This window comes from Danio rerio, chromosome 4, assembly GCF_049306965.1.
Source record: "Danio rerio strain Tuebingen ecotype United States chromosome 4, GRCz12tu, whole genome shotgun sequence".
NCBI lineage: Eukaryota > Metazoa > Chordata > Actinopteri > Cypriniformes > Danionidae > Danio > Danio rerio.
The window spans coordinates 43232267-43258764 of NC_133179.1; the positions used below are offsets into that span (position 1 = coordinate 43232267).

Below are 26498 nucleotides of genomic sequence, written 5' to 3' on the forward strand. Positions count from 1 at the left end.
GACAGATGTTTAATATCTCTGCCTCTGCTGATTTCACTTTTGTACACATTATACAGTATCACTTTGTTTTATCTGCAGCTCCACTGACTGTAAAATGCTTTCACACAGAACCTGAAGGTCCTTTTCTTTTTTTTTTTTTTTTAACTGGTGAAGGACCAAGAAATGGCTCAGCAGCAGTCTCACTCTTTTTCACTCTTTTTCTGGGTGCCCAAATGTATTTGAGGAGTTTCAAGTTAATAAAAAGTGACGGGAAGCTATGCTAAGGTTAACTAGCCTATAGCATATATCTTGCTGTCTGCAAAAGACAGTAATTTAGACGTACAATATAACTCCCATAAGTGCATACTATTCGACACAACTGCACAAGCATCGTTTTAACCTTTATAAAAGAACGTTAACGTTACTCTGTCCACAGTCTATTGTCTAAATTACCGCGCAAGCAGAGCTAACGTTGTGTAAACAGAGCACCCAATTGCAAACGTCAAAAATGCAGCGTAATGGAATATTCCGATCAAACTCTGCTTCAACTCCGCTACAAGTTTATAAACTGCATCTGGAACCCAATTAAGGTACAAAAATCTATTTAACAAAAATAGTGATGCAGTGAAGTATTTTTTCGCTCAGCCGAGCCTTCTCTGTCTGTTGCTGTGGAGAAGCGCCCTCCGACTTCTGACTGAGCGGCTCTCTCTCTCACTCACTCACGCAGGCATGCACTGTGGTCTCATGAGGAAACGCTGCTTTTTGATATAGTGTTTTTCTTGCTCCCAAATACAAATAATTTTTCAAGTATTTGTTCAAAATAAGTATTCGTAAAAACACGCTATTCGTGCCTTTCCGAATACCGTATTCGGGTTCAGCTCCACCCATAATATACACACACACATCTTTGCATGTATGGCTATGACTGTGTACTAACCTTAATCACTTCTGGGGATGGAGACTTATTACAGTAAAAGGTAGCAATTTTTGTTTACCCAATATATGCACTGATAAAATCCACTGATTTTTATATAGTCGATTAAATGAACTTAAACAATTAAAAATGCAACAAACATTTGTTTTGGCCCAAACTACAAAAACAAACAAATGTAAGACTTACATTTATTATTAGTTTTGCTTAAATTCCACACTAGTTTGATCATGTATAAATGTCATTATAACTCATTCATTCATTTTCTTGTCGGCTTAGTCCCTGTATTAATCCGGGGTCGCCACAGCGGAATGAACCGCCAACTTATTCAGCAAGTTTTTACGCAGCGGATGCCCTTCCAGCCGCAAGTCATTATAACTATATTGAATAAATATTATTACAAAGGCCTACATCATGCTGACAATCTATGAAATGATATAACAGGCGATTGTCCTCTGAGTGCACCTGAAAAGACATATGACACTTCTCATAAAGCTTGAGAAGCACACAGTTCTTCATGATACAAATAATTTGTAAAATAAAGAGTTGCAGGTTATAAAAACACTAAACAACGTGTGATAAAGTTACCGCGGGCCCTGGTGCAAATGAAAAGAAAAATAGAAAGATAGATGGGTAACTAGAACAGACAGAGAGAATGTGAGCGCTCCATCAGCTCTCATCGTGTGTGCGATGGGGAAAAAAAATCTTCCCGCATCCATCGCGGCCTTTATCATTTTTTGTGCGCACTGCTTGATTTCTGCATAGTAATTAACTTTATATCGCGGATCAAGTGCAGTGAAGTGTTTCAGACAACACGCGCAAGCCGCGGTTGCGTCATTACAATTGGTGTAACAACTTTTATAGCAGGAAAAAACAAATACTATGGAAGTCAATGGATACAGCTTTTCAGCATTCTTACAAATATCTTCTTTTGTGTTCAACATAAGGAAGAGAATCAAACATGTTTAGGCCTATTACAAGCAAAGGACGAGTAAGTGACAGAATTGTTAGTTTAGGGCTTTAAGCTGTCATGGCAACCATATACAATGCACCACTGAGTAGGAAATAAGTCAGCGTAAGATCATTTCTATGGAGGATTATCAGACTTTAGCGTTAGTGACGAGATTTATAGTCTAACAAGTGCAAACATTACATTAAACAACAAATTGGAGATGCATCAGACTTTTATACATGATCAAACTAGTGTGGAACTTAAGCAAAACTAATACTAAATGTAAGTCTTACATTTGTTTGTTTTTGTAGTTTGGGCCAAAACAAATGTTTGTTGCATTTTTAATAGTTTAAGTTCATTTGATCGACTATATAAAAATCAGTGGATATTATCAGTGCATATATTGGGTAAACAAACATATACACATACACATATACATTATATATATATATATATATATATATATATATATATATATATATATATATATATATATATATATATATATATATATATATAGTTTCTTTTTTTTTTTTTGCTGTGCTCGTGTTTAAGGAGGCTTGGCTCTAGACAGCAGAGGAGGGACTGTGATTCAGAGATTTATGCTAAGCTGTTAGCATTGTGGAAGATCACCTAATGCACCTTTAATGTGCTCTTTACTGGCGATTTTCAAACAACATAACATACATCTAGCTAGAACTTTTGTGTACTTAAAGCTCCCTCTAGTGCCGTTGTATAGCCAATGCCAACCTATAGACACAGCAATAACCCCAAACTGGAGATCATTAATAATATAATAACAATAATACTTTATTGGTTAAGGCATTTTAGAATGACCAAAACAACATTTCAGATGTTTTACAGTGTGCTCACCCTGATGGTTTGTCCACTCACAAACATTTCCATCATTATATGATCTCTTATAACAAACCTTTTTTAATGCACATACTGGAATTTGTTCAGTAAAAGTGCTTTTGTAGTTTACGTAAGTTTATCTTTTCTCATCGAATAAAAAGTTTATCCTACTCAGTTATACGCATCTTCTTTATGACTATAATTTAAAAGTTATGTGCATCATGATGTTTCTATCAACTGATTTTTTATGCTCATAGCCTATCCAAATGCACATAAAAATAGGTGGCTGGAAATAAAGCTAAGTGAGAAATACCGCTTCATCTTTAAAAAAGGGGAGGAGACCGACAGAAACTCAGAGTTTAGAGGATAAAACCTGCTACTGATCAGGTTAGGTTTTCAGAGCAAGTGACCACTCAAGAGTTAAACTTACCTCTCCTTTAGAAACAGGCTTGACTTACCCTGCTTTCTCCAGTTTGACAAACCAGCTATTTTGAAACAGAAAACCCAGAGTTTCTCTCATTTCAGGGTTAACATACTCTTGAGTTTTCACTTAACCTTCTTTCTGAAATGGGGCCATGATCTCATATGCTATTGTTTTAGAACTTCAGTTGCCTATTGGAGAAATGACCAGGAATAATAAACGGCTACTTGCTCTACAAACAGGTGTGTTCATGACTATACATACAAAGAAAAACAAGAAAATTAGAAAATATGGCTTTGCAACATCAAGCAGCATTAGGCATGGGCCAGTATAAGATTCTGACGGCATGATAACCTTGAATAAAAATACCAGTTTCATGGTACGGTGATTACTGCTCTAAAATATATTCTTTTTAAATGTCTGGGTAAAAAACGAACAAATTTTCCCCTTTGAACACAAAATATTTTCTTTCGAAAAACTTCAAGTATTTTGAAGCAGTAAACATGTCAGGCTGAATAATTCTAATGAATCATTGACTTCTGCTGTCTTCATTTGTTTCAGAAACACAGAATTCTTTACGATTTAAAACAACATATTTGGAGAACTTTTCTGCTGGAGATACGGTTCTCCTGAAAAACGTAAAAAAACGAGACATAAAAAAACTTAAATATACTGTGGGAACAGTACAGCAGAAAATATTGGCGTTTTATAACCTTGACTTTTTTCAAACATCGATAAACCTTAAAAACGGTTATCTTCCCATGCCTAAGTAGTATAACACTGTTTTTAGGATCTAAAATTTAATTCTTAAAAAAAAAGTCTCAAGCAAAAAGATTACAATGGTGGCACCTGCTGGTACATGAAGAATATGGTCAATACTGACAAACTTTACACTCAAATGTTTGCATTTCATCAGCACGCTGTAAATAATTTCTTAAGCAGCAAAAGTCATTTTTAGACTAGTTTGTTGGCCAGTGCATTGCTAAGCATTATTGTTCCACTATAAGTTTTGTCTCATGTTGTCCCAACACATGATCATATAGTTTAGAATACTGCACAATGTTTTATAATACTTAATTATCTAAGTGTCCATTTCATTCAGCATATTTAAAATTGGGGGCATCCACGTTTTTTTAACATACTATAAACCAGTTTTTTTTTTACCAAGTTAAATGTAAGACTTTTAAGACTATTATAAATAAAATTTTATACTCATAAAGCTAAGGAATTTTTCAAATGCCCCAGATGAAAAGATTTTTATTTGTCCTATCAAACATATTATAATTTAATACATTTATTAATACAATGACAAATGAATAATAATACATTTTAATATTTTAGATATTTTTTAGCAAAATTTCTTAAATATCGTGTCAAAACAAGCAAGCTCTACTTGTATCCACACAAGTTTTTTCCAACATAAACTTTCTTTAGAATAAAAAATGAACAAATGCTTTAAAAGTTTTAAAAACTATAATAAACTAAATCTATGCACAACAATTTGTCCAGGTCATGTCCTCAGGAGTAAATACATGGAGCATGTTTAAACATATGTTATTGTAAGGAAAATAATTAAACCATTATGATAAATAGAGTTAAAATGACCTTTTTAAATAAAAAGTTTAAAGTTTTATTGAGATGGATTGTTGGTGATTGTGTGGGTTTTGGCCAGATTGAGTAGCAAAACATAAACAAAGGAAAATGAAGACTTGTTTAAAAAAGATTTAAGACCTACAACACAATATTTCAGTAAATCTAAGACTTTTTAAGGCCTGAAATTTGGATTTTGGAATTTACAACATTTTATGACTCGCGGAAACCCTGTTTTAACACAATAGCCCTGGCAATTAGTTATAATAATGATGCAATTCGAAGACATTATCTGTGAGAACTAGTAACAACTACTAGAAACAAGTTTAAACCCATAAAGAAGTCAGAATTGAAAAGAAGTTGATGGAAAAAAAGTAATTGTGATCAACGTGACATTTGCAAATGGTAAAAAAAAAAAACTAAGAAACCACTATCACCATAATACCAGATATATTTTATGAGAATAGTGTAGGTCAAATATCGTCAGCTCAGTTAAACTTTTTTTATTTATTTATTGTTTTTATTTATTTTATATAGCGCCAGTGCTCAAGGACACTTTACCAACAGTAGAAGAACAAGAAAAGCAATAACCTTAAGAAGATAGAGAAAATGGGAGACTAATAATATATAAAAATAATGACAAAAGACATGAGAACAAAGAAACAAGAAATAAACTCATTCCTGGGTGCTTATGTGCATTTAGGAGAAATAGGCAGCACACTCAGGGCTGCAAGATTAATTTATTTTAGTATTCTTATTATTAAAAAATATATCAGTAAGTTATCCAACCTGTTTGTTCCTGCAGATCTTTCTGTTTGACTGTGAATGTTTCTTCAATCTTCACATCTTCACTCTCCTCTTTAATAAACGCCATCTTAATAACAGTGTGGAGATCAGTCGCTTCAGCAGGAGTTTTTCTCTGTGTTTGGACACTTTATCCTGTTTAAAATGAACAAAACAATAAAAATGTCCTGTTTAAAATTAATAAAACAATGAACAGAAACAAAATAACTTCTCTTCAACACTTGCTTCAACAGTTTCTTTATATGAGAGTAATTAACCAAAAATAAATCAGGTTAAAGGTTTCTTTTATACACTCATTACACACTTTTCTTTATTTAAACATAGTCCTCAGTTACTGAGAATAAAATAGTACTACATTGTATAAAGGGTTAAAACAATATTGTCAACAGCAGGTATAGCATAGCATCGGGCGAAAACCTAAAACTTTAGTCAATCGGTTTGTATCTTTGTAAAAAGCTTTAAAAAAAAACCTTACTCCAGTTGAATCTCAGCACAGTAGCGGCGCAGCCTTATGACGTCACACGACACGCCAAAATAAGAGTCTTTGTTTAGCTTTTTATTGCTACTTACTGTTGCAATCATGACTTGTTGATACATTTCTCCCTTGTTTTTCACTTTCCCACATGCACAGACACACATATAGTCAGTATTTGGAGTTGATCAAAAGCTTTACTAAACATTTATGGGTCAAACGGGTGCCATTTGTGTCTGTAACTTTTCATGAGCTGCATGAAGCACAAAAATGTCCTAAATTGTTTTTCCAAAGCTTAAAGTAATTAATTCAAGGCTTCCTGCTAGCATGATACATTATAAATGATGATTGTTAAAGTGTAATATTCTTTTTTTATATACTTTTTTATGATTACATAACAGATTTCACATGTCTGTGCTGATCAGCATTGAATTTGCACCTAAAATATCACCAAATAAATGACTTTTTCCCTCCAAAGTTTTTATTGTTTTGAGGTTTATATGTTTGTTTCTATTTCCATAAGATATATTTAATTTATACATTTTATATATTTTTTGTAAATATTTCCTGATTTGTGTGCGTCCCAGTTTGACTTACCACCCCGTCACACTAACTTGTTTCATCAGTAAATGATGTACTTTTGCTTTAAATTACATCACAAAACAGAATTGACTAAAAGCAGGGAATTACAAAAATTTATTTACATTTCTGTTTTTTTTTTCTTGTTAGACAGGGTCTGTCAAGCTTACCCAACCACTCTGTCACGCAAAATAGATAGGGTAAACTTATTTATTTATTTATTTTACATTTATAAAGCAAAGAAGAGTAAATTTTCAGATTGAATAAATGTATGCTAGGTGAGGAACTTGACCACATGGGATATTTGCAGACATTTTTGGATGCACTTTACCACCCTGTCACATTTTTTACTGTGATGGGGTGGTAAAGGGATGTGATGGCGTGGTTCTGCACCCTATTTGAATGTGAAGATGTATGAAATCAAAGATTCTTTAGGGCTAATCAATTAATTTAGTAATTTTCTTTTAATTTAACTCTGTTTGGTTTCTCACACACTTCATTACTATCTCTTTCACACACTCATTTTTAGTCATTCACTCAGACAGATTATGAATGCTTGAGTGAAGGATACTGTTTATGATTAAATATTTCACATCTTATAACATAATTGCAGACAGATCTGTTTTCATCAAGAGTAGCACACAGTTCAGATTAAACCTTATTGGACACACAGTATACTCAGCACTCATTCTTTTTTTAGCTTAGTCCCATTATTATTCTTGGGTTACCACAGCAGAATGAACCACCAACTTATCCAGCATATGTTTTACGCAGCGGATGCCCTTCCATCCTGGGAAACACCCATACTCATTCACACACATACATTAAGGACAATTTAGCTTACCCAATTCACCTATACCACATGTGCTTGGACTTGTAGGGGAAACCGGAGAAAACCCACACCAACACTAGGAGAACATGCAAACTCCACACAGAAAATGCCATGGTCCATGGTCCAAATGAGGTGGTCCATCTTACCTCAATGGTCTAATTTTACATACCTTATTATATATATATATATATATAACTTCACAAATGACCGTGTTTAAAGGTTTACACTGGTCGAATTACTTTTAAAACACATTGTCCTTACCACCTTTTCAAAGTGAACAACCCTGTCACAGCAGATACCACCCCGTCACACTGTCATTTTCTTACAGGTTTATGGAAATGAAATGAAATATTACATAAATTAATGTTGAATGGTGTTCTTGCTGTGTGGACTTAATGAATAAAAATGTAAGTTGATTTGTACTTTTTAAGGTAATTTGTTTTTTCAGTGAAAACAATGAGGTAATTGAGATGCCAAATTTATTTTTCAAAGTTAAAAATGTAATAATAAAAAACATTCATTAAACTACAGACTTTCCACTGATAGCTGCATAAAAGATTATTTGGAAAACCTTTAAAATTAAAAAGCAATTAGTTATTTTACTTCTGTAATATCATACATATTGTCAGTAACGGTGTGGTACAAGAGAGGCTCTCTTGCCTAAAGAAAAGCAATATAATTAATAAGGATTTTGTGCCTGAAGTGGGAAAATAGCTGTTTTGGAGGGTTAAGATATATTTCAAGTTGTAGTTTTTTTTTTTTTTTTTAAGTTTGTACTTAATGAGAATTTTGAAAATTGCAATGTGGAAATGGCATCCATTTCATATGAATTTTCATCTCTTATTATCTGTATTCTATGTTTCTTGCCATTCTTTAGCAATATCTTCAGTAATAATATTTAATTTACCTTCACTAACAGAAGCATTAAAGGGGAATAGTTCACACAAAAAAATACAATTCTGTCATTTACTCATCCTCTACTTGATCTAAACCTGTTTGAGTTTATTTTGTTGAATGCAAATGAAGATATACTGAAGAATACAGCGGCAAAAAAAATAAAAAAAAACAGCCACTATGGTTCAACGGCACAAAGTGTTCTTGAGACTCGATTACAATTAATTGGTGGATGAGGAGATTTCCCCCTATGTGTAAAGAGCTTTGAGTGCCCAGTAAAGTGCTATATAAATGTAAATGTACCGAATTCTTAAAACACTACAGTCACATTGACTGTTTTGACAATGTTTTTGGTTCCTTTTCTGGACTTTAAGCATCTCGGGACTCACAGATTTCATCTAAAGTGTCTTCATTCATGTTCTAAAGACGAGCAAGTTCAACAGGTTGTGGACAATGCCTGAGTGCCTAGTGTACACCCTAGACTGCACTAAAACCTATAAAGTTGGAGAAATAGGAAAGTAGATGTCATAATTACAAGGATGAGATTTAGATATTAATAGTAATGTGCTTTAGCGTCATCATAAAATGGATTTAAAAAGTTTTTCAAAATTGTTCTAAAAATGTTTAGATTAAAGGTTTTGATCAACTTCAAATACTGTTTAGCTGTGCCTGTGTGTGTGTGTGTGAGAGAGAGAGAGAGAAAGAGAGAGCAGTTATAGTGGAAAGTGGAAAACGAGGGAGAAATGTATTAATATAACTGCTACATTGTGGCAAAGAAAGCTAAACAAAAAAAAGACTTTTATTTTGGCGTGGCGTGTGACGTCATAAGGCTGCGCCGCTTCTGCGCTGGGATTCAGCTGGAGAAAGGCTTGTGTTTAAAACTTTTACATGAAAATAAACCGATTGATTAAAGTTTCATGCTTTTTACCCGATGCTAAATTATGAACCTGCTGTTGACAACATTATTTTACCCTTTATACAACGTAATACTGTTTTACTCACAGTACTGAGGGCTATTGTTTGAATAAGTTAACAGAAATGTGTGTAATAAGTGTTTTAATTTATTAAATAGCATAATGTCATTCCATTCAAAGTATACAAGAAATGGAGTACTGGTTTTAATTAGGTCATTGTTTCTTACTCAGACTTACTCTTTTACCTGATTTCTTTTTATAAATTACTCTCATATAAAGAAACCGTTGAAGCAAGTGTTGAAGAGAAGTTATTTTGTTTCTGTTCATTGTTTTATTTATTTTAAACTTTTTTATTTTAAAATTTTTTTGTTCATTTTAAACAGGATAAAGTGTCAAAACACAGAGAAAAACTCCTGCTGAAGCGACTGATCTCCACACTGTTATGAAGATGGCGTTTATTAAAGAGGAGAGTGAAGATGTGAAGATTGAAGAAACATTCACAGCCAAACAGGAAGATCTGCAGGAACAAACAGGTTGGTTTTCTTACTGATATATACTGATTTTCACTCTCCAAGACCAACTCAGTCATTTGATCCTCATTCAGATATATTTTAATAATAAGAATACTAAATTAAATCCATCTTGCAGCCCTGAGTGTGCTGCCTAGTTCTCCTAAATGCACATCAGCACTCATTGAAAGACAGGAATGAGTTTCATTTGTTACTTGTTCTCATTCATTTTGTCATTACCTTCGTTATTGCGTTTTTTTGTTCTCCCACTGTTTGTAAAGAGTTCTTGAGCACTGGTGCTTTATAAAATAAATAAAAAAAATATTTTTTTTAAAAGTTTAACTGAGCTGAGGATATTTGACCTACAGTATTCTCATAGAAGATATCTGCTATTACAGTGATATTGTTGACTTAGTACTTTCCATTTGCATATGTCACATTGATCACAATTCCCTTTTTTCATCAACTTCTTTATGGGTTTAAACTTGTTTCTAGTAGTTGTTACTAGTTCTCACAGATATTATCTAGAACTACACCATTATTATAATAAGTAATACCAGGGCTATTGTGTTTAAACAGGGTTTCCGCAAGTCATAAAATGTCTTAAATTCCAAAATAAAAATTTTAGACCTAAAAAGTCTTAAATTTACTGAAATGTTGTGTTGTAGGTCTTTTTTTTTTTTTTAAAAAAAACAAGTCTTCATTTTCCTTTGTTCATGTTTTGTTACCCAATCTGGCCAAAACCCATACAATCACCACCAATCCATCTCAATAAAACTTTCAACTTTTTATTCAAAAAGGTCATTTTAACTCTATTTATAATAATGGTTTAATTATTTTCCTTACAATAACAAATAAAAAAGTTTCCTTACAATAAACATGCTCCATGTATTTACTGCTGAGGATATCGACCTCAACAGATTGTTGTGCATAGATTTAGTTTTTTATAGTTTTTAAAACTTTTTAAATATTTGTTCATTTTTTATTATTATTTTTTCGAAGTTCATGTTAAAAAAAGTGTATGGATACAATTAATGCTTCCTTGTTTTTACACAATATTTAAAATATTTTGCTAAGAAATATCTGAAATATTTTCAATTATTATTATTCATTTGTTATTGTATCATTAATTGTGTTAAATTATAACATCTTTTTGATAGGGCAAAAAAAAATCTTAAAAATTTTGGGTCTTTTTCATCTGGGCCATTTGAAAAATTCCTTAGCATTTAGCCCTTTATGTGTCTACAATTTCATTCATAATGGTCTTAAAAAGTCTTAAATTTAACTTGGTGAAACCTGCAGAAACGCTGGTTTAAAGTATGTCAGAAAACATGGATGCCCCCAATATTAAATATGCTGAATGAAATGGACACTAAAATAGTTACTTACTATAAAACATTGTACAGTATTCTAAACTATATGTTGTTGTTGTGGGACGACGTGAGACAAAACAAACAAATTATAGTGGAATAATAACGTTTAGCATTACACTGACTACAACTGGCTAACAAACTAGTCTTAAAATGACTTTTGCTGCTTAAGAAATGTATTACAGCATGCTGATGATATGCAAACATTTGAGTGTGAAGTTCGTCAGTATTGACCATATTCTTTACGTACCAGCAGGCGGCGCCACTGGAATCTTTTTGCTTGAGACTTTTTTAAAGAAAGGGCCATGAAACCCCCTCGTTTCAGCAGGGTGTTTTCACACCTCTACTTTCGAAAAAGTCAGAAAAGTGGGCGTGTCCAGCTCTGTTTAGGGGGGAGTGTCGGAGGAACTAAAGTGGGATGGTGTGGGAGTGTCTATTTGTGCACGCGCGAGTTTCAGAGTCAAAATACACACCCACACAGACAGGAGAAAGCGATGGTGTTTAACCTACATGGACATCTGTAGTCGAATTATTTGCTGAATTAATAAATGTTGGACTTTAACTGCAGTTTGGCTCTTTCATTCAGGGAATTCATTCATGCCCCTCGCGACAAACGAGGTATTTGATTCGAGGAACTGCTCTAAGCGTGTATTTTTCATGCAATGTTTGATACCGCACGGCGAATGAGAGAAAAAAAAAACTCCGCATTTCCCGGAAACTTAGATGCACACGGCAGGTAGTGTCAGAAAGCCGCGTGTGTTATTCCGGTCACTAAATGCGGTGCTAACATTTCTGCACTCAGTGCAATAGTTAACTTAATTCGATACGAGCAAACTGAATAAACAAAGAGCACTGGTCGCTCACTTACCAAATCTGTAGAGACAGGACAATCACCAGCAACTAGAGCCGCGTCTTTATGGAGAGAATACTACAAGCAAATCCAGATTTCAGCGTTTGCAGATGAGAACAGCTCTCAGGTAAACAATAATCCTCCTTAGACACGTAAGTTATTGTTGTCGAGCGTCGCGTACACTGTTAATCCACACGTGAGACTGAGCTCTCACAGAGAGAAAATGAAAACGAAACTTAACTGTAGCAAACTATAAAAGCAACACTTCACGCTTGTTTTGCCAACACAACGTGGCGTCTTTGTGGTGTAAACACGGTGACACAAATGAATATTAATGAAGTTGCACAATAGAGCGCGCTGATTGGTTTGAACCAAGCCTTACTCATGCATTAATGTATCACACTGTAAGACGTAATAAGACACACTCTGGCACTGACGCCCAGTCTGCACACTGGAATACAATGCTATTATGTCATGACCGTGACGCAGCTTCAAAAATTTGTTTCAAACAGGAAGTACGAATTTGCTTGAAATAACGCAAAAACAACCAATTTACACTTTTTAGTGAAATATAGGTGTCCTAATAGTGTTTTTAGCAGTGTGGGACACATATACGACTGTCAAAAGCTCAAAAAATGTGTTTTGGTGTTTCGTGACCCTTTAAAGAATTATGTTATGCTGCTTAGGGATGGGACAATAACTTTCAAGGTATACCACAGTTTGTAAAAGTCAAGGTTTTAAAACCGCCAAAATGCTCTGCTGTACCGTCCCTACGGTATATGTAAGTTTTTATTATTATTATTATTATGTTTTGTTTTAAGATTTTCAGGACAACAGTATCTCCAGCAGAAAAGATATCCAAAGATGCTGTTTTAAATTGTAAAGAAATCTGTGTTTTTGAAACAAATAAAGACAGCAGACGTCAATGATTCATTAGAACTATTCAGCCTGACATGTTTACTGCTTCAACATACTTTAAAAATTTCTCAAATAAAAATATGTTGTGTTCTAAGGGAAGAAAGTGTTTGTTTTTTACATTTAAAAGAATATATTTTAGAGCAGTAATCACAGTACCGTGAAATTGAGATATTTTTCATTCAAGGTTATCATACTGTCAGAATCTTATACTGGCCCATGCCTAATGCTGCTTGTTGTAGCAAAGTCATATTTTCTAATTTTATTGTTTTTCTTTGTATGTATAGTCATGAACATACCTGTTTGTAAAGCAAGAAGCCGTTTATTATTCTTGGTCAGTTCTCCAAAAGACAATAGGCAACTTTCATTTCTCAATAGACAACTGAAGTACTAAAACAATAGCATTTGAGATCAGTTCACTACCATAACATGATTGTCAATTGTCGCTGTTTGTCATTGTACTCTGGTTACTGTTGGAATATTTAGCCAATTCCATGCGTGTTCAAGAGAAAAGGTCAGGAGAGTTTTTTCTTCAATGACAAAAATATTAGTAATTTATTAGATACAAACCAATAATTCGATGACGGAGCTCTGGGTTACATTACCCCAATGCCTTACAAGAATTACATTCAAGAGGTTTGCAACTCACATACATTTCCTGACTTCAGCATATATACACCACCGATCTTAACAGGTGGAGTTTTGGTGTAACGTCACTTGTCAGTCATTGTTCAGTCCTCCATTGGCCGCCCCTTCGGCATACTTCCTCTTTTTCTACGAATTCTCTGCCCAACAACAAAGTATACATCTTTCTGTGTTCAGTTTTAACACCTCTCTTCAGACAGGAAGTTTCTGCAGAGCTGAATTTAATTTTGGACCCGCATCTATCTACTTCTGCAAAAATGCTAATTAGTATGCACAGCACTCACCCACAACATTAGAAATTCAGTTAATATATGACCCTTACATGACTAATACAAATAATTGTTTGATTAAAAGATAAAGAGACAAAAATAATAAAAAGTGGTTTCTATTATCCAATATTACCCAGAGAGCTCATGCTGATTATTCTTAGGGCTTTTCACACTTCAAATTGTTAACCCTGGGTCATTCTAACACTTGATAAACAAAATCCTGGGTTATCTGTAAATACGTTCCATACTGCTCATGCTATACCTGCGGTTTAACAAATAATCCACAAATAAACAGACAGTTCACATTTGCAAACCTCAGGTTAACATTATTATTTATATATTTGCGTTGTCACTGTCCCTGATTAAACAAACAGCAAGTAACCTTTTTAGATGGCATTTCTGCATCTTGTCGGGTATATAAAATGTCACCATGTAAATCTTCAGCTAAGCCTCGGGACATGCACAAAGTCAAGAAAACAAAGACAAAAATACAAATGAATAAAAACAAGTAGCAAAGTATGTCATCTGCCATCACCTCATCTCTCTAGTTTATAGCAAACGAGGCATTAAATATTTGCATAAGTTATATTCAATAATGCAAACTCACAAATATGAGTGTGAATTATACGTACTTGCTATGAACATGCAGGATTTGTGTCAATCGAGTTTTCCAAGCAGGTTCATTTTTTAATTTAGTGGAAGACACACATGAGGGAACACAACATGAGTATTCTAGAGCAAGTGCATTTGATCAATTGCATTTAAAGGGTACCTAGGTTAAGCCTTTTTTTCAGATTTAAAATGAGTCTTTTGTGTCTCCAGAATGTGTAAAGTTTTTAGCTCAAAACTTGTTGGCATTTCTGTGTGGAGTTTGCATGTTCTGCCTGCGTGGGAGTTTCTTCCGGGTGCTCCGGTTTCATCCACAGTCCAAAGACATGCGGTACAGGTGAATTGGGTAGGCTAAATTGTCCATAGTGTATGTGTGTGTGAGGATGTTTCCCAGAGATATGTTGCGGCTGGAAGGACATCCACTGCATAAAAACGTGCTGGATAAGTTGGCGGTTCATTCCACTGTGACGACCCCGGATTAATAAAGGGACTAAGCCGACAAGAAAATGAATGAATGAATAAATGAATACCTTTTATAAGATTCTATTTTATAAATTTTTGCACCAGGTGGCTGTATTGTTGTACTGCACCTTTAAGACTAGTCCTCCCCGCCCACTGTTTCTACGTGCTTTTAATCTCCTCCCTCGGCTGCATCAGACAACAGACAGACATAAAGAAAGCACATCTCATATAGCGTTTATGAGAAATGCTACTGTAAGAACTTTACCAATGAGTATTTGTTGTGTTAAGTTGAGTCAACTTAACGATGAGTCACACACAATGTCATTACAAAGTTCACGCGCACACACACAGACAGCGAGTGCGTTTAGCTTTGCACTCTTTTTTCACGAATATGTGACAGGATACAGGTTAATCTCCACTGCTGTATGGATATCTGTTATGTTAATGTACAAAATTAACCTGATTTAACGTCCACAAACTGGGATTAAAGCGTCTTCTTTTATAATTGTTCTGACATGCTGCTGTGCTGATAAAGTAAATCTGAAGTAAATCTCTGTAATTCATTACACACGTGCTGTTATTTAACATTTTAAACATGTCAAACTCACTCTTGATCACATTTGATGATGATTGCTGATCCTAACAAACTATACAGACCCTTAATTCCTGGTTGCTTTGCACTCGTCCTCTTTTGTTGATATGATTATACACGTAACTACCGGGACATGTTAATACGCAGCTGTCAATCAATTCAGTGGGCAAGGGGACAGCACTCCTACGTCAAGTTGCGGTCGGTCTAAAAACCGCTACAATTGGTCCATAATTTTTATGAAAAAAAAAGCACTGGGTGTGTTTATATCACCCCAATATGACGGTCTAAACATTATACCTACACACATATCTGTTTAAACATCTTGAAAAGCAGATTTTTCACCATAGGTGCCCTTTTAGGGCAGGGAGGGATGCATTGGTGAGGGGTGTGTGACCTATTTGAGGACCAGGGGGAGACGTGCAATTTCCGGAAGATTATTATTCGTGTGTGGGCATCCGGGAGTCCTTATGCATATGCAGGAGACTGCATATTCTGAGAGACTTAGGGTGTATGAAATCATCTCTAGTAATTCCACAGTTGGGTCAGCTGTGTTTGATTAAGGTTAAAGCAAAACTGTGCAGAGCTGCAGCCCTCCAGGAATGGAGTTTGAGATCTATGCTTAAAAGGGATAGTACACCCAGAAATTAAAATTTCCTCACCATTTACACATTTTTCTTACGATCGCAACAGTCCATCATTTAATTTACACATAGTCTAATAACCATCAGTGATTCTGCCATTCTCAACCCTTGGATGCACACAAAGATTGGGATAATATTATCTTTGCATATATAACGCACACATACATACATTCACTTGTTGATATTCCCAATATACACACACAGACACCAAATGGGTTACACATACATATTTATTGAACTTATGCAGTCCAGGTTACTGGAAGCAACGGGCAGCTCCTGTAGCTGGTTAGAAAGTTTGATAACGCTAAACTTCCGCAACGTGCATGCACGATCACTCCGATAACTGGACTGTCTTAACGTTGCCTGTTTTGGGGGAGAGCTGGGAATACAAAACCAGAGTAATAGGAAAATACATGAACTGACAGATGTATTGATCAATATGATGTATTATTATCGTTCAATACACCTGTTATGATACTGGAGATTATCTAAATGTTGTGTATGTGATCATCTATACAAGTGCAATATTTTAATACTCACCCAAGGAAACTTAGTGGAGTCTTTTAATTAGTCTTTTGCAGCGGGAGGCAAATAGTGCTAGTGTGCTGTACCTTTTTGTGGAAGGTTGAACAGCAAAGAGTGGTAATTTCTACATGTATATATTTAGTTTCTTGTTTTTTTTTTTTTTAATCTGATATCTATTATTTTTTTACAGATATCACTTGTACATATTTATGGTCATTTTTGGATTGACTGTACAGAGGAATGGACACTGTAAATAAATTACATTTTGCACATAAGTGCTCTGCCATATTCTTTAGAACCTGTATTCCATTATGCCTTGCCACACTCTCTCTTGTGTGGTTTTAAACCTATAAAATAGATATTTAAAATAAATAATAAAAAAATTAAAAAACGCTGGCTTACTTTACGTTCCAGAAGAAAAGAAATGTTTAAAACCACATGACCGAGAGTAAATGTAAGGTCTTTTTAATTTTTGGGTAAAGCATGCATTTCATGCTTGTTGATTTGTGCCATTATACTAACGTTCACTTTTTTTTTTAAGACCTGATGGTGCTGAAAGAAGAGACTCATCAACAGAATAAGATGGAAGAGAAACAGTTTGAGAAACACCAAGAAACAACAACTGATGAAAAACCCACACTGACTAAAAAGACTTCATCACGACGAAGACCTCGGAAATCCGAATCTGTATGTAATTTTACTTGTCGTCAGTGTGGAAACCGTTTCAGGCGAAAACACAACCTTCAAATCCACATGAGAATTCACACTGGAGAGAAGCCCTACACATGCCAACAGTGTGGACAATGCTTCTGTACTAGTGGAAACTTGGTAGTGCACATGAGACTTCACACTGGGGAGAAGCCTTACTCTTGCCCTCAGTGTGGAAAGAGTTTTAAGCATAATGGCAACCTTAAAGTCCACATGAGAACTAACACTGGAGAGAGGCCCTACATATGCCAACAGTGTGAACAATGCTTCTATACTACAGGAAACTTGGCAGCGCACATGAGAATTCACACTGGAGAGAGGCCGTACACATGCCAACAGTGTGGAAAAAGCTTCTATCAATCAGCAAACTTGGTAGTGCACATGAGAATTCACACTGGGGAGAAACCTTACTCTTGCATTCAGTGTGGAAAGAGTTTTAAGCAGAATAGCAACCTTGAAGCCCACATAAGAACTCATAATGGAGGCAGAAGTTTTACTTGCCCACAGTGTGGGAAAAGTTTTGCTCAAAAGCAAGACCTTGACCTCCACATGAGGATTCACACTGGAGAGAAATCTTACACATGCACAGAGTGTGGTAAAAGTTTCAGATGTAAAAGTGCACTCAATAACCACATGATAAGTCACACTGGAGAGAAGCCATTTGCATGTGCTCAGTGTGGAAAGAGCTTCACAACCAAAACTAGCCTCAAGAACCACATGAATGGTCACACTGGAACCATAGTGTTCACATGTGATCAGTGTGGAAAGAGTCTCACACGCAAAGACACAATTAGGAACCACATGAAGACTCACACAGGAGTGGATGGTTTTAGATGCAGTGAGTGTGGAAAGGGCTTTAAATATAAAAGAAGCCTCAACACTCACATGAAGCTTCACAATGAAGATCAGAGTCCTCAAAATTGAGCCCTTGTCCAGCAGAGCTTAGGGCTCTCTCCCGGGACAGCATGCCAAACAAGTGCGAACTCTTGAATACATGTCAAGTTACTGGAAATGAAACCCTTTGAACACCTGAAGATTTAAACTCAATAACTGAAGAGGGGTGAAGATTTTTTTTGTAGTGTAGATCATGAGTCACAGCGCAGTACCAGGTTGTAAGAGTTTCAACTTAATAATGAACCAATAACCAGATTTTTGAACATTGCACACATCCATCAATTGGTCGGCACTGAAAAGAAAATTAGAAAGATTAAGGAGGAGAAACTACACCCTACACCCTTAGATTGTGTTTTTGATCATTCACATTGTTTGATTTTACTCGTGTGAACAAACACCGATTTGCCTCCAGTTTTGGGCTTTTGTCTGCAGTTTCACAAAACTTGTTGGCGAATGAAAGTCCAGGTAAACTCTTGCGGTGTGAACTCGCCATAAGTCAATGACAGTGAGAGACTGATGCAGACTCCCTAAAACCCTGATCAGACTACACAATGACATTTGCCAGTTACCACAGATCAGATTTGTGTCAGATTATGAGATTTTGACTTGATCAAATCTTGATGTGTTGTGGGTAACAAATGAAGACTTTGGTTTCAAAACACTACACATTTATTTTGATTGACTGATTTGAGAAAAGAAACAAGTTTTCTTCATGAAGACAATTAAACTTTCTGTAGTCAACAAGTTACGTTCATGTGAGAATGCCCACATAACCACAAATAAATCTGTGTATGGGAAACCCAGTGTCACTATTGTGAATGAGAACATGAGTGATTTCTTAGCTTACATGCTAATTCCAGTACTTAACAGACTACTAAAGCACTTCAGCTATCTGTTCAGTCCAATTATTATTTATATGCAATACATATTGTACTACTCATGTGCGCTGATTATATTGTGGACTGTCTGTAAGTGGTGTGTGTATGTAGACAGCATAATATGAGTCTATTAATCTCAAAGTCACACATTAAAAGAAACTCTAAACCACCAACATTTTCAAAAAAAAATGGGATTATAGACTAGATCTAACTTTTATTTTATTATTATTTTTTTTTATAAATGTTAAAAATAAATGTACAAACACAGTAGGCTTTACATGCATAAACAAGCATGAAGTAATAATTACAACAATAGGCAGACAAAAATATAGAAAAAAACAGCATATGGAAATGACTATAGGGTACAGAATTTGCTGACAAAAAAAAGCTACTTTAGTGGCTTTATTAATTAACAAAGTACTAAGTGATGAAACCATAATAGCAAGTTCATTAATAACAGGTAAAATGTGTATCTTCCCCATTTTTTTCATAACCTGCATTTATGAATGAAGAATTTTACAAAGCATAAAAGGTTATTATACATTTTTTTTAGTTACACCAAATTTAATTTTATAGGGTTTACATGGATATTGACATGACACATTCTGTCATGTACATAAGCCCAAATAACTCTTGAGTGTATGCAATTGTAGAAAATATGCTCAGTGATTTCAATATAACTTTCACAAAATTGATAAGATTTATCATCAGTATTACATTTTAATTTCAGGAATTCTTTTGATGGATACACATTAACCATTTTAAACTGAAGCTCTTTAATTTTGGGAAGAATTGGATAAGAATTTTTTTTTTTTCCGAATTCCTGTGAATTAAAATCTTTCAAAATAAAATAAGATCTGAGCTGATTAGGATGAAGCCTTTGAATAAGAATATTCCTTATAAAATAATTACATTTTGTGTCTCCAAAACATTAAGTGGCTAAAAACAGAGATGAAAGGGAAAACAGTTCAGAATAGTATGAAAGAATATCTCTGATCAATACTATGATGTTTTTAGGAATAGCATTAATTATTGTGTAAAACTATTTAGGGTGACAAGCAAAACCATGTTTGACGCAGAAGTTATTGTAATTAAGAATGTCACTGTGGCTATTCATCATATCCAGTAAAGCAAAAATATATTTTTTTAACCAATTTTTCTAAAACAAAGATTTATTTTGATGTAAAATAAAACGATTGTTCCATAAACAAGTCTTATGAGGACTGAAATTGTAGGAAAAGGTTAGTTTCCAGCATAATGGGACACAAAGTTTAGACGGTACAAAAGCACATCTGATCAAAAAGTCAAAACCACCTATTTTGCAAAATACTGCAGAAGTAACTAAGTTTTTGTTACAAAGAATTTATCTTAGCCATTGCATTTTTTAAGAACCTAGTTCATTAATTCCATGTCAATAAAATGAAGCCCCCCTTCCCTATTATTTACGTTAATGCAGAGATACTTGTTTTTCCAGACAAAATTAAAAATTAAACACCTGTTCTATTTTATTAAATGTGGGGGATAGCTAGTGAGAGGCTCGATAAACACATCTAGATAACAATTCCCTTTTGGTTAATATAATTCATCCAAATATTGAGACATCCCTTTCCCACCAACCATTAAGAATGTTTTTTTTTTTTTTTTGCTTTTAGAAATTGATTTACAAAATTATTCTGAATATTAAGAATAATTAATATTAAAGACTGTTGTCTTTAGCAACAGTAATTTCTAAGTATTTTACAAAAGTTTCAATTGGTACTTTGCATAAAGAGTCTAAATCACTGCCATGAATTGCAATTAATTCACATTTATTTACAGATTTAATTAGATGTAGTCCAGATGCATAGGAGAAGAGATTAACTAGCAGAATGGAAATGTGAGCCCCTATTAAGCATTAAAAAATTAACATTTTGGTTTTGGGGGTCTCCAACAACAGTCTGAAATGCATGTAAGGTCAAAAACCACTTTCATTGTCTTATAATATTAATTTATTTTTACCTAATTATCCCAACGACTCTCATATGAACTGATCAGCAAAACATAAATGAATAAATAAGTCAAACTGAAACAAAAAAATGACTCGTGGGGAATGGGTCAGAACCCTTCAATTCTGCTGGATCAAGCAAGTCATCCAACAATGAAAAAAGAAAGTACAGAAAGATCCCATTCACTCTAGTAAAATTCTGAATTGCGATATCTCCCAAAGACTGGAAGAAAATTTAAACCACTCTTCAAAAACCACGGACCAACATACTGTGCAATACAAACAGTTTTGGCATAAAAATCCTTGCTGTTCCCTAAATCATTTTTACCTGCCGGCACATATGTTGTGTTGGCAGCCAAAGGAAAATGTGGCCGGTACAGTTTCACAATGGAAAAAAAAAGCCTCATCAACTTTGTTTCAGCATTACCATGCAAATCAGGCATACTGGATCAATATGCCATGTAAAAAAAAAAAAGAAAAGAAAAACAGTTTAGACCAGCAAGCAACATAGGGCGAGGAAAAATAGCAAGAGTGATATCTCAGGGTGTAAGTTAGGTGTACTACGAAAGACTCAGATCAACACCCATTCAAGAGCTAATGTCTGGTAACCTGACACAAAATTTAAATAAAATAGAAATATCCTGAAGGTCAATGCTGAAATGAAAAGGGACATGCCTGTACATGAAAGTGTACTAATGAAGATGCATTCAACTAAGCATGTCATTAAAGAGTGTGACACCAACTCTTATGACATGCCTGGTTACATCCAACACTTCCAAATAAACCCATTTGGTGCTCACCTATATACAGAAGTAGGTATCAGCATCCTGGTTCATTACCTCAGGGAAAAAAGTGTGCAGAGTCATTATATCTTGATGCAACAGGAGGTGTGGTATCAAAGATCCCGGAGCAAAGCAAAAGAGTGCTGTACTATGCACTCACTTTGCCTGGAGAAGGCAGAAATAATCCACCTCTTCCAGTGTGTGAGATGCTGAGCAATGAGCACAGTATTCCTCTATTGGCTTTTTGGCTAATGCAGTCTCAGCTGAAACTGTCAAAGTACACAAGGGTCTGAGTTCAAAAAGTGGAAACAGACTACATCTGGGCCTTGATGCAAGTTGTTGTTCTTGCTTTCAATAGACACAACATTGATGCATACCCAGAGTGGACTTATGCTGTTGCAAGAAAATCAAGACGTGTGCAGATAAAACAAATCACTGTTTAGCATCTCTGTTCTGCCCACATTATCAAGGCTGTAAGTGTTAGCATTTGGCAAGAAAACTGATGATAAAGGACTTGTGCTCTTGGCCAGCCATGAGACTGCAACAGTCAGTAGCAGCGGTGAATTTATTGATGCCTTGAATAAACACCAAGAGGTACTCATAGAAGAGTTTACAGATGAAGACTACTTCGACATGTGGGAGAATGAAGAAGAAAGAAGGTCAGCCAAAACAATTGTGGGCCGATCTCCATATTAAAGTCTGTTCAAAAAAACCTTTGAGGAACCAAAACTCATAGTCGAATCTGAGGAAAATGGGGAAGGTGATAGCAGCAATGCTTAAGACTGTCCAGGAGTCCCCATTATCTTTATGGACCACTGGGAATCTACCCTTATGGGAATCTCCCCTTTGTGGAGTGGGACACTTCTGTGAGATTTGCGGAAACTTGCATTAAACAAGGAGAACACAAGCCACACATTAGATTCTGCCAAGACAAGAGACACAAACTGCCATGTGGAAATATGGTTTTATGTAGGGAAACATTCAATTCTTTACTAAAAAAGAAAACTCAGATCAGCAGAGTTCATTCAGAGAATGTATGCATCTCTCAAAGGTAGATACAGAGAGCACCCAGGTAGGAGGCGACGTTCTCGCAACATTCCCTGAAAGTTCCCTAAAGGTAATGAAAGTCCCGAACCTTTACAGAACATTAGGGACGTTCTTAAAACATTCTCTTTTAGTCATAAAATAATGTTCCCATTATGACTTCAGGAGGACGTTCTGTTTTGGTCATTCTATGGTCACATAATGACATTACAAAGAGAAACTTTCTAACATTAACAGAACGTTTCTACGTGGTCCTCCTTTAGTCATATGATAACGTTTCCAATATGACTTAAGGAGGACGTTCTGTTTTGGTCATTCTATGGTCACATAATAACGTTACCAAGAGCACTCCCGCAGCACTAATTCTAATAGCTAGTGTTCGTGGTCTCAAAATTCAAAAGCAAACACGTAAAACGTGTCTTCTATGTTCATCGTGCTCAAGAATGAGCATTATAACTAGTGTAGCGTGTAACTGCTTCATTCTGGAGATTTAAAAAAAAAAAAAAAAACATACTCGTTTCTGGGAGTCGATTCCTGTCTTCAAGTCAATTCCAGCACAAGGTCCATTGAGGAATCGACTCTTTTGAAGTCGATTCCCTAAATCCCTAAACAACGGCAATCATTCTGCCGGTCAACAAAGCTGCTTATGCGGCTGCTTTCACCAATTTCAGGTAAGTTTAGTCCTTAAAAGCACTCAGATATTACATACAACTGTTCCTGACTGTTCCAACTGTTTCTTTTCTTACTAGTAATTGACATTTGTGTTGAATATTTATTTTATAGTTATGGTTACACAGCAAAATCCTCAGAGTAAAATTTACTCAGTTCAGAGAATATTTGGTCCCTCTCTAAACTGAGCAAAATTTACTCAGCAGCAGTTAAAGTTAATGAGACAATGATGGGGTTAATTAAGTGATGATTGAGCACTGATGATGAACACCTGCTGTTTGCTTATTGCTTACCTGATTGACTTTATTTCTGTCAGATGTTCACAAAAGTCCATATGAGATTTATTGAGAATTAACAGTTTTAGTTCTTTACAATTTACAAAAAAAAAATTGATACTTGGACTCGATTTCTAATGTTAAATTTTTCTTTGCTTTCTAGGACAAGTATAATGAGAGCAAATGTGATCAAGTTGACAGATCCTGTATTACTTTTTACTCTTGACATGACTAACTGTATCAGAAATTATGTTAAAATGGTGATTTAAGAAGCAAAAGAAGCAAAATTCAGTGTTTATCAGGAGAATGGACCTCAGCAGTGGTTTTAATATATATATATATATATATATATATATATATATATATATATATATATATATATATATATATATATATATATTATTTTATTTTTTTTCCTCTCTCTTTATACAATGTTTGCCACAATACACTATTTGGCAAGCAAAGCGAAACTAATATTAGCAATCGAGTCAGAGTCCAAGTAAAGCAGCTACTGTTCTCCTCAATGGTGACAGCTTAAATACAAAAAGTGTTTTTATTTTATTTTTTTTTATTGATGTTGTAAAAAATGGCTTAGTTAATTATTAATATTATCTATATGTAATTTTGCAGAGTGTAGCAGAAATAAGACCAAACAGGTTGTTAATAAGTAAAGCTGCTGTTTGTGGAGTTGCTTGATGCTCTGCTGAGATTTTGAAAGATTTGATGTGTTTTATTTAGTTTATTTTATATACGGCTGTGACTGAAGGTAGATGTAGTTTTGTGTGTCTCTTCTCTGTTTGTGCTTATTAACAGCAGGTGTTCATCATCAGTGCTCAATCATCACTTAATTAACCTCATCATTGTCTCATTAACTTTAACTGCTGTACTGCTGAACTCAGTAAATTTAACTCTGATGATTTTACTGTGTGGAGTCTGGAAAAAGTACTGAGCTTTTGTTCATAAAAGTTTTAGCTTTTAATGACAATATTTTTTGTCAACGTTTAATAGGAGGTAGTGTAGTATATAGCCTCAAATATCCACTGTACTGTCAAAAACTAATTAAAACCCCTTGTGAAAAAACAACTCAGTTTTCTGACCACACTTCTGTATTATTGCTTATTTATTCACTTGCTGGAAATTAGAATTGAATTTAGAAGTAGTTTGGAAACAAATTTTTGCACTTCGCAAACAAAAATAACTGTAGGCTTATGGATGTCTTCAGTAGAGTGTGTAAAACCATTTTCTTATCAAAAGATATTTGAGTGGCAGTTCTTTAAAAATAGATAAGTGGGATGTAGATATGGAGATTTATACATTTTTTAAAATTCAAAATATATTTATTTTGAATTATTTTATAAGACTCAAGCACCACTGTGTACACCTGAAAGTAAAAAAAAAATTAAATACAAAGTAAGTGAACTTATTTGTAAATATTGTTATTTATGCTTTGTTTCAGGCAGCAGAAAGACAACTGGACGATAGAGAATGTGACTAAGACACGCACACAAACACACACAGACACAGCATATTAAAAATTAAATTGTTTGACAAATGCTTTATGTTTTCTGCCAAAAAAGCCAATTTTAGTAACATTTTATTGATTGAGCTCTTTCTGTCTCTAACATTCAGTACAAGAAAATAACATTCTGTGAAGGTCCGCAAAATAACGTCCCTCACACCTTTAAAGAATTCCACATCTGGACCTTCTGGGAACGTTACTAGACAACAGCCTTAACACCAACAAGCACGTTATGAAAACGTTGTGAGAATGTCAAATTTTCCAATAAGGTTTGGTCCCCTAAACATTCTGAGAATGTTCTGAATGTTCTGTAAAGGTCCCCCAAATAACGTCCTCCAAAACTTTAAAGAACTCAACATTGTGACATTCTCAGAACGTCCTTAACACCGACGGGGACGTTCTAAGAACGTTCTGGGAATGTAAAATTTCTACATTCCCATTCGTATGCAAATGAGAGCCAACGGAATGTTGATCAAACCTCTTTGATTGGCTCTCACCGAGCTGCAGATATTGGCCACAAGTAGCCATGCATTGTATAGATTTAGGTAAGTATATTTTATAACGAGTATCATTGTTATTCTCGCATTGTCGTGTGTTACAGAAGGGCGGACGCCTGCACTAACTTGAATATTGTGCAAATGTCTTGTGTTTTTCCCTAATAAAGACACAGACATGCCAAAGCGCTACAATAGCATACATCAAACGTAAAACACACACAGACACACAAAAAAGTAAAAAGTATATTTCCTCTGTTCGAAGGCATAATTTATTTGTTATTTTGAGAAATGTATGTGTTATTTGACGTTTTAATATTCGCCCAGGCTGCAGGCCTATATACACCAGCAATACAGACCACCCTTCTTATTTTCAATAGGCCTCGGCTGGGTCACTTGGCATTTCTTTGTTTGCATGTTTGTTCTCGCCGTGTTCGCCTAGGTTTCCTCCGGGTGATCCGGTTTTCCCCACAAGTCCAAGGACACGAGAACAGGTGAATTGGATATGCTAAAACTGACTGTAGTGTATGTGTGTGAAGGAGTGTGCATGGACGTTTCCCAGTGTTGGGTTGCAGCACGAATGGCATTCGCTGCATAAAACATAAGTTGAAGGTTCATTCCACAGTGGTGACCCCAGATTA

At 34.9% G+C, this 26498-nt stretch overlaps 3 protein-coding genes across 8 annotated transcripts in view; 2 read left to right on the forward strand and 1 right to left on the reverse strand.

The window, feature by feature from the left end:
• LOC137490932 (uncharacterized) overlaps window positions 1–26498 on the forward strand; it is a 137504-nt gene that overhangs the window by 62565 nt on the left and 48441 nt on the right. The window lies entirely within an intron of this gene.
• LOC137491225 (uncharacterized) overlaps window positions 1–26498 on the reverse strand; it is a 482468-nt gene that overhangs the window by 5596 nt on the left and 450374 nt on the right. The window contains exons 1-2 of one of the 6 annotated variants that reach the window (XR_012402231.1): window positions 7428–7564; window positions 5518–5667 (exon numbers count right to left, since the gene is read on the reverse strand). Coding sequence is in view for 4 of the 6 variants with exons in the window: in XM_073947707.1 (XP_073803808.1) it covers window positions 5518–5602 (85 nt within the window). In the remaining 2 variants the exon portion in view is untranslated. Of the gene's footprint in view, window positions 1–5449; window positions 5668–6002; window positions 6064–7427; window positions 7567–26498 lie in introns of those variants that run through there. The other 5 variants (XM_073947707.1, XM_073947705.1, XM_068220366.2 and 2 more) reach the window with 5 other exon arrangements.
• Window positions 9126–19011, forward strand: LOC100534765 (uncharacterized). The gene is made up of 3 exons (XM_017355604.4): window positions 9126–9176; window positions 9607–9756; window positions 17152–19011. The coding sequence occupies exons 2-3, from the start codon at window positions 9666–9668 to the stop codon at window positions 18240–18242; spliced, it is 1182 nt and encodes a 393-aa protein (XP_017211093.3). The 5' UTR covers window positions 9126–9176; window positions 9607–9665; the 3' UTR covers window positions 18243–19011.

Bases quoted from the DNA above. Each gene is read 5' to 3' on its own strand.
- LOC100534765 (XM_017355604.4), top strand. From the start codon at position 9,666: ATGAAGATGGCGTTTATTAAAGAGGAGAGTGAAGATGTGAAGATTGAA. The intron at 9,757-17,151 runs GTTGGTTTTCTT...TTTTTTTTTAAG, and splicing joins AGATCTGCAGGAACAAACAG to ACCTGATGGTGCTGAAAGAA.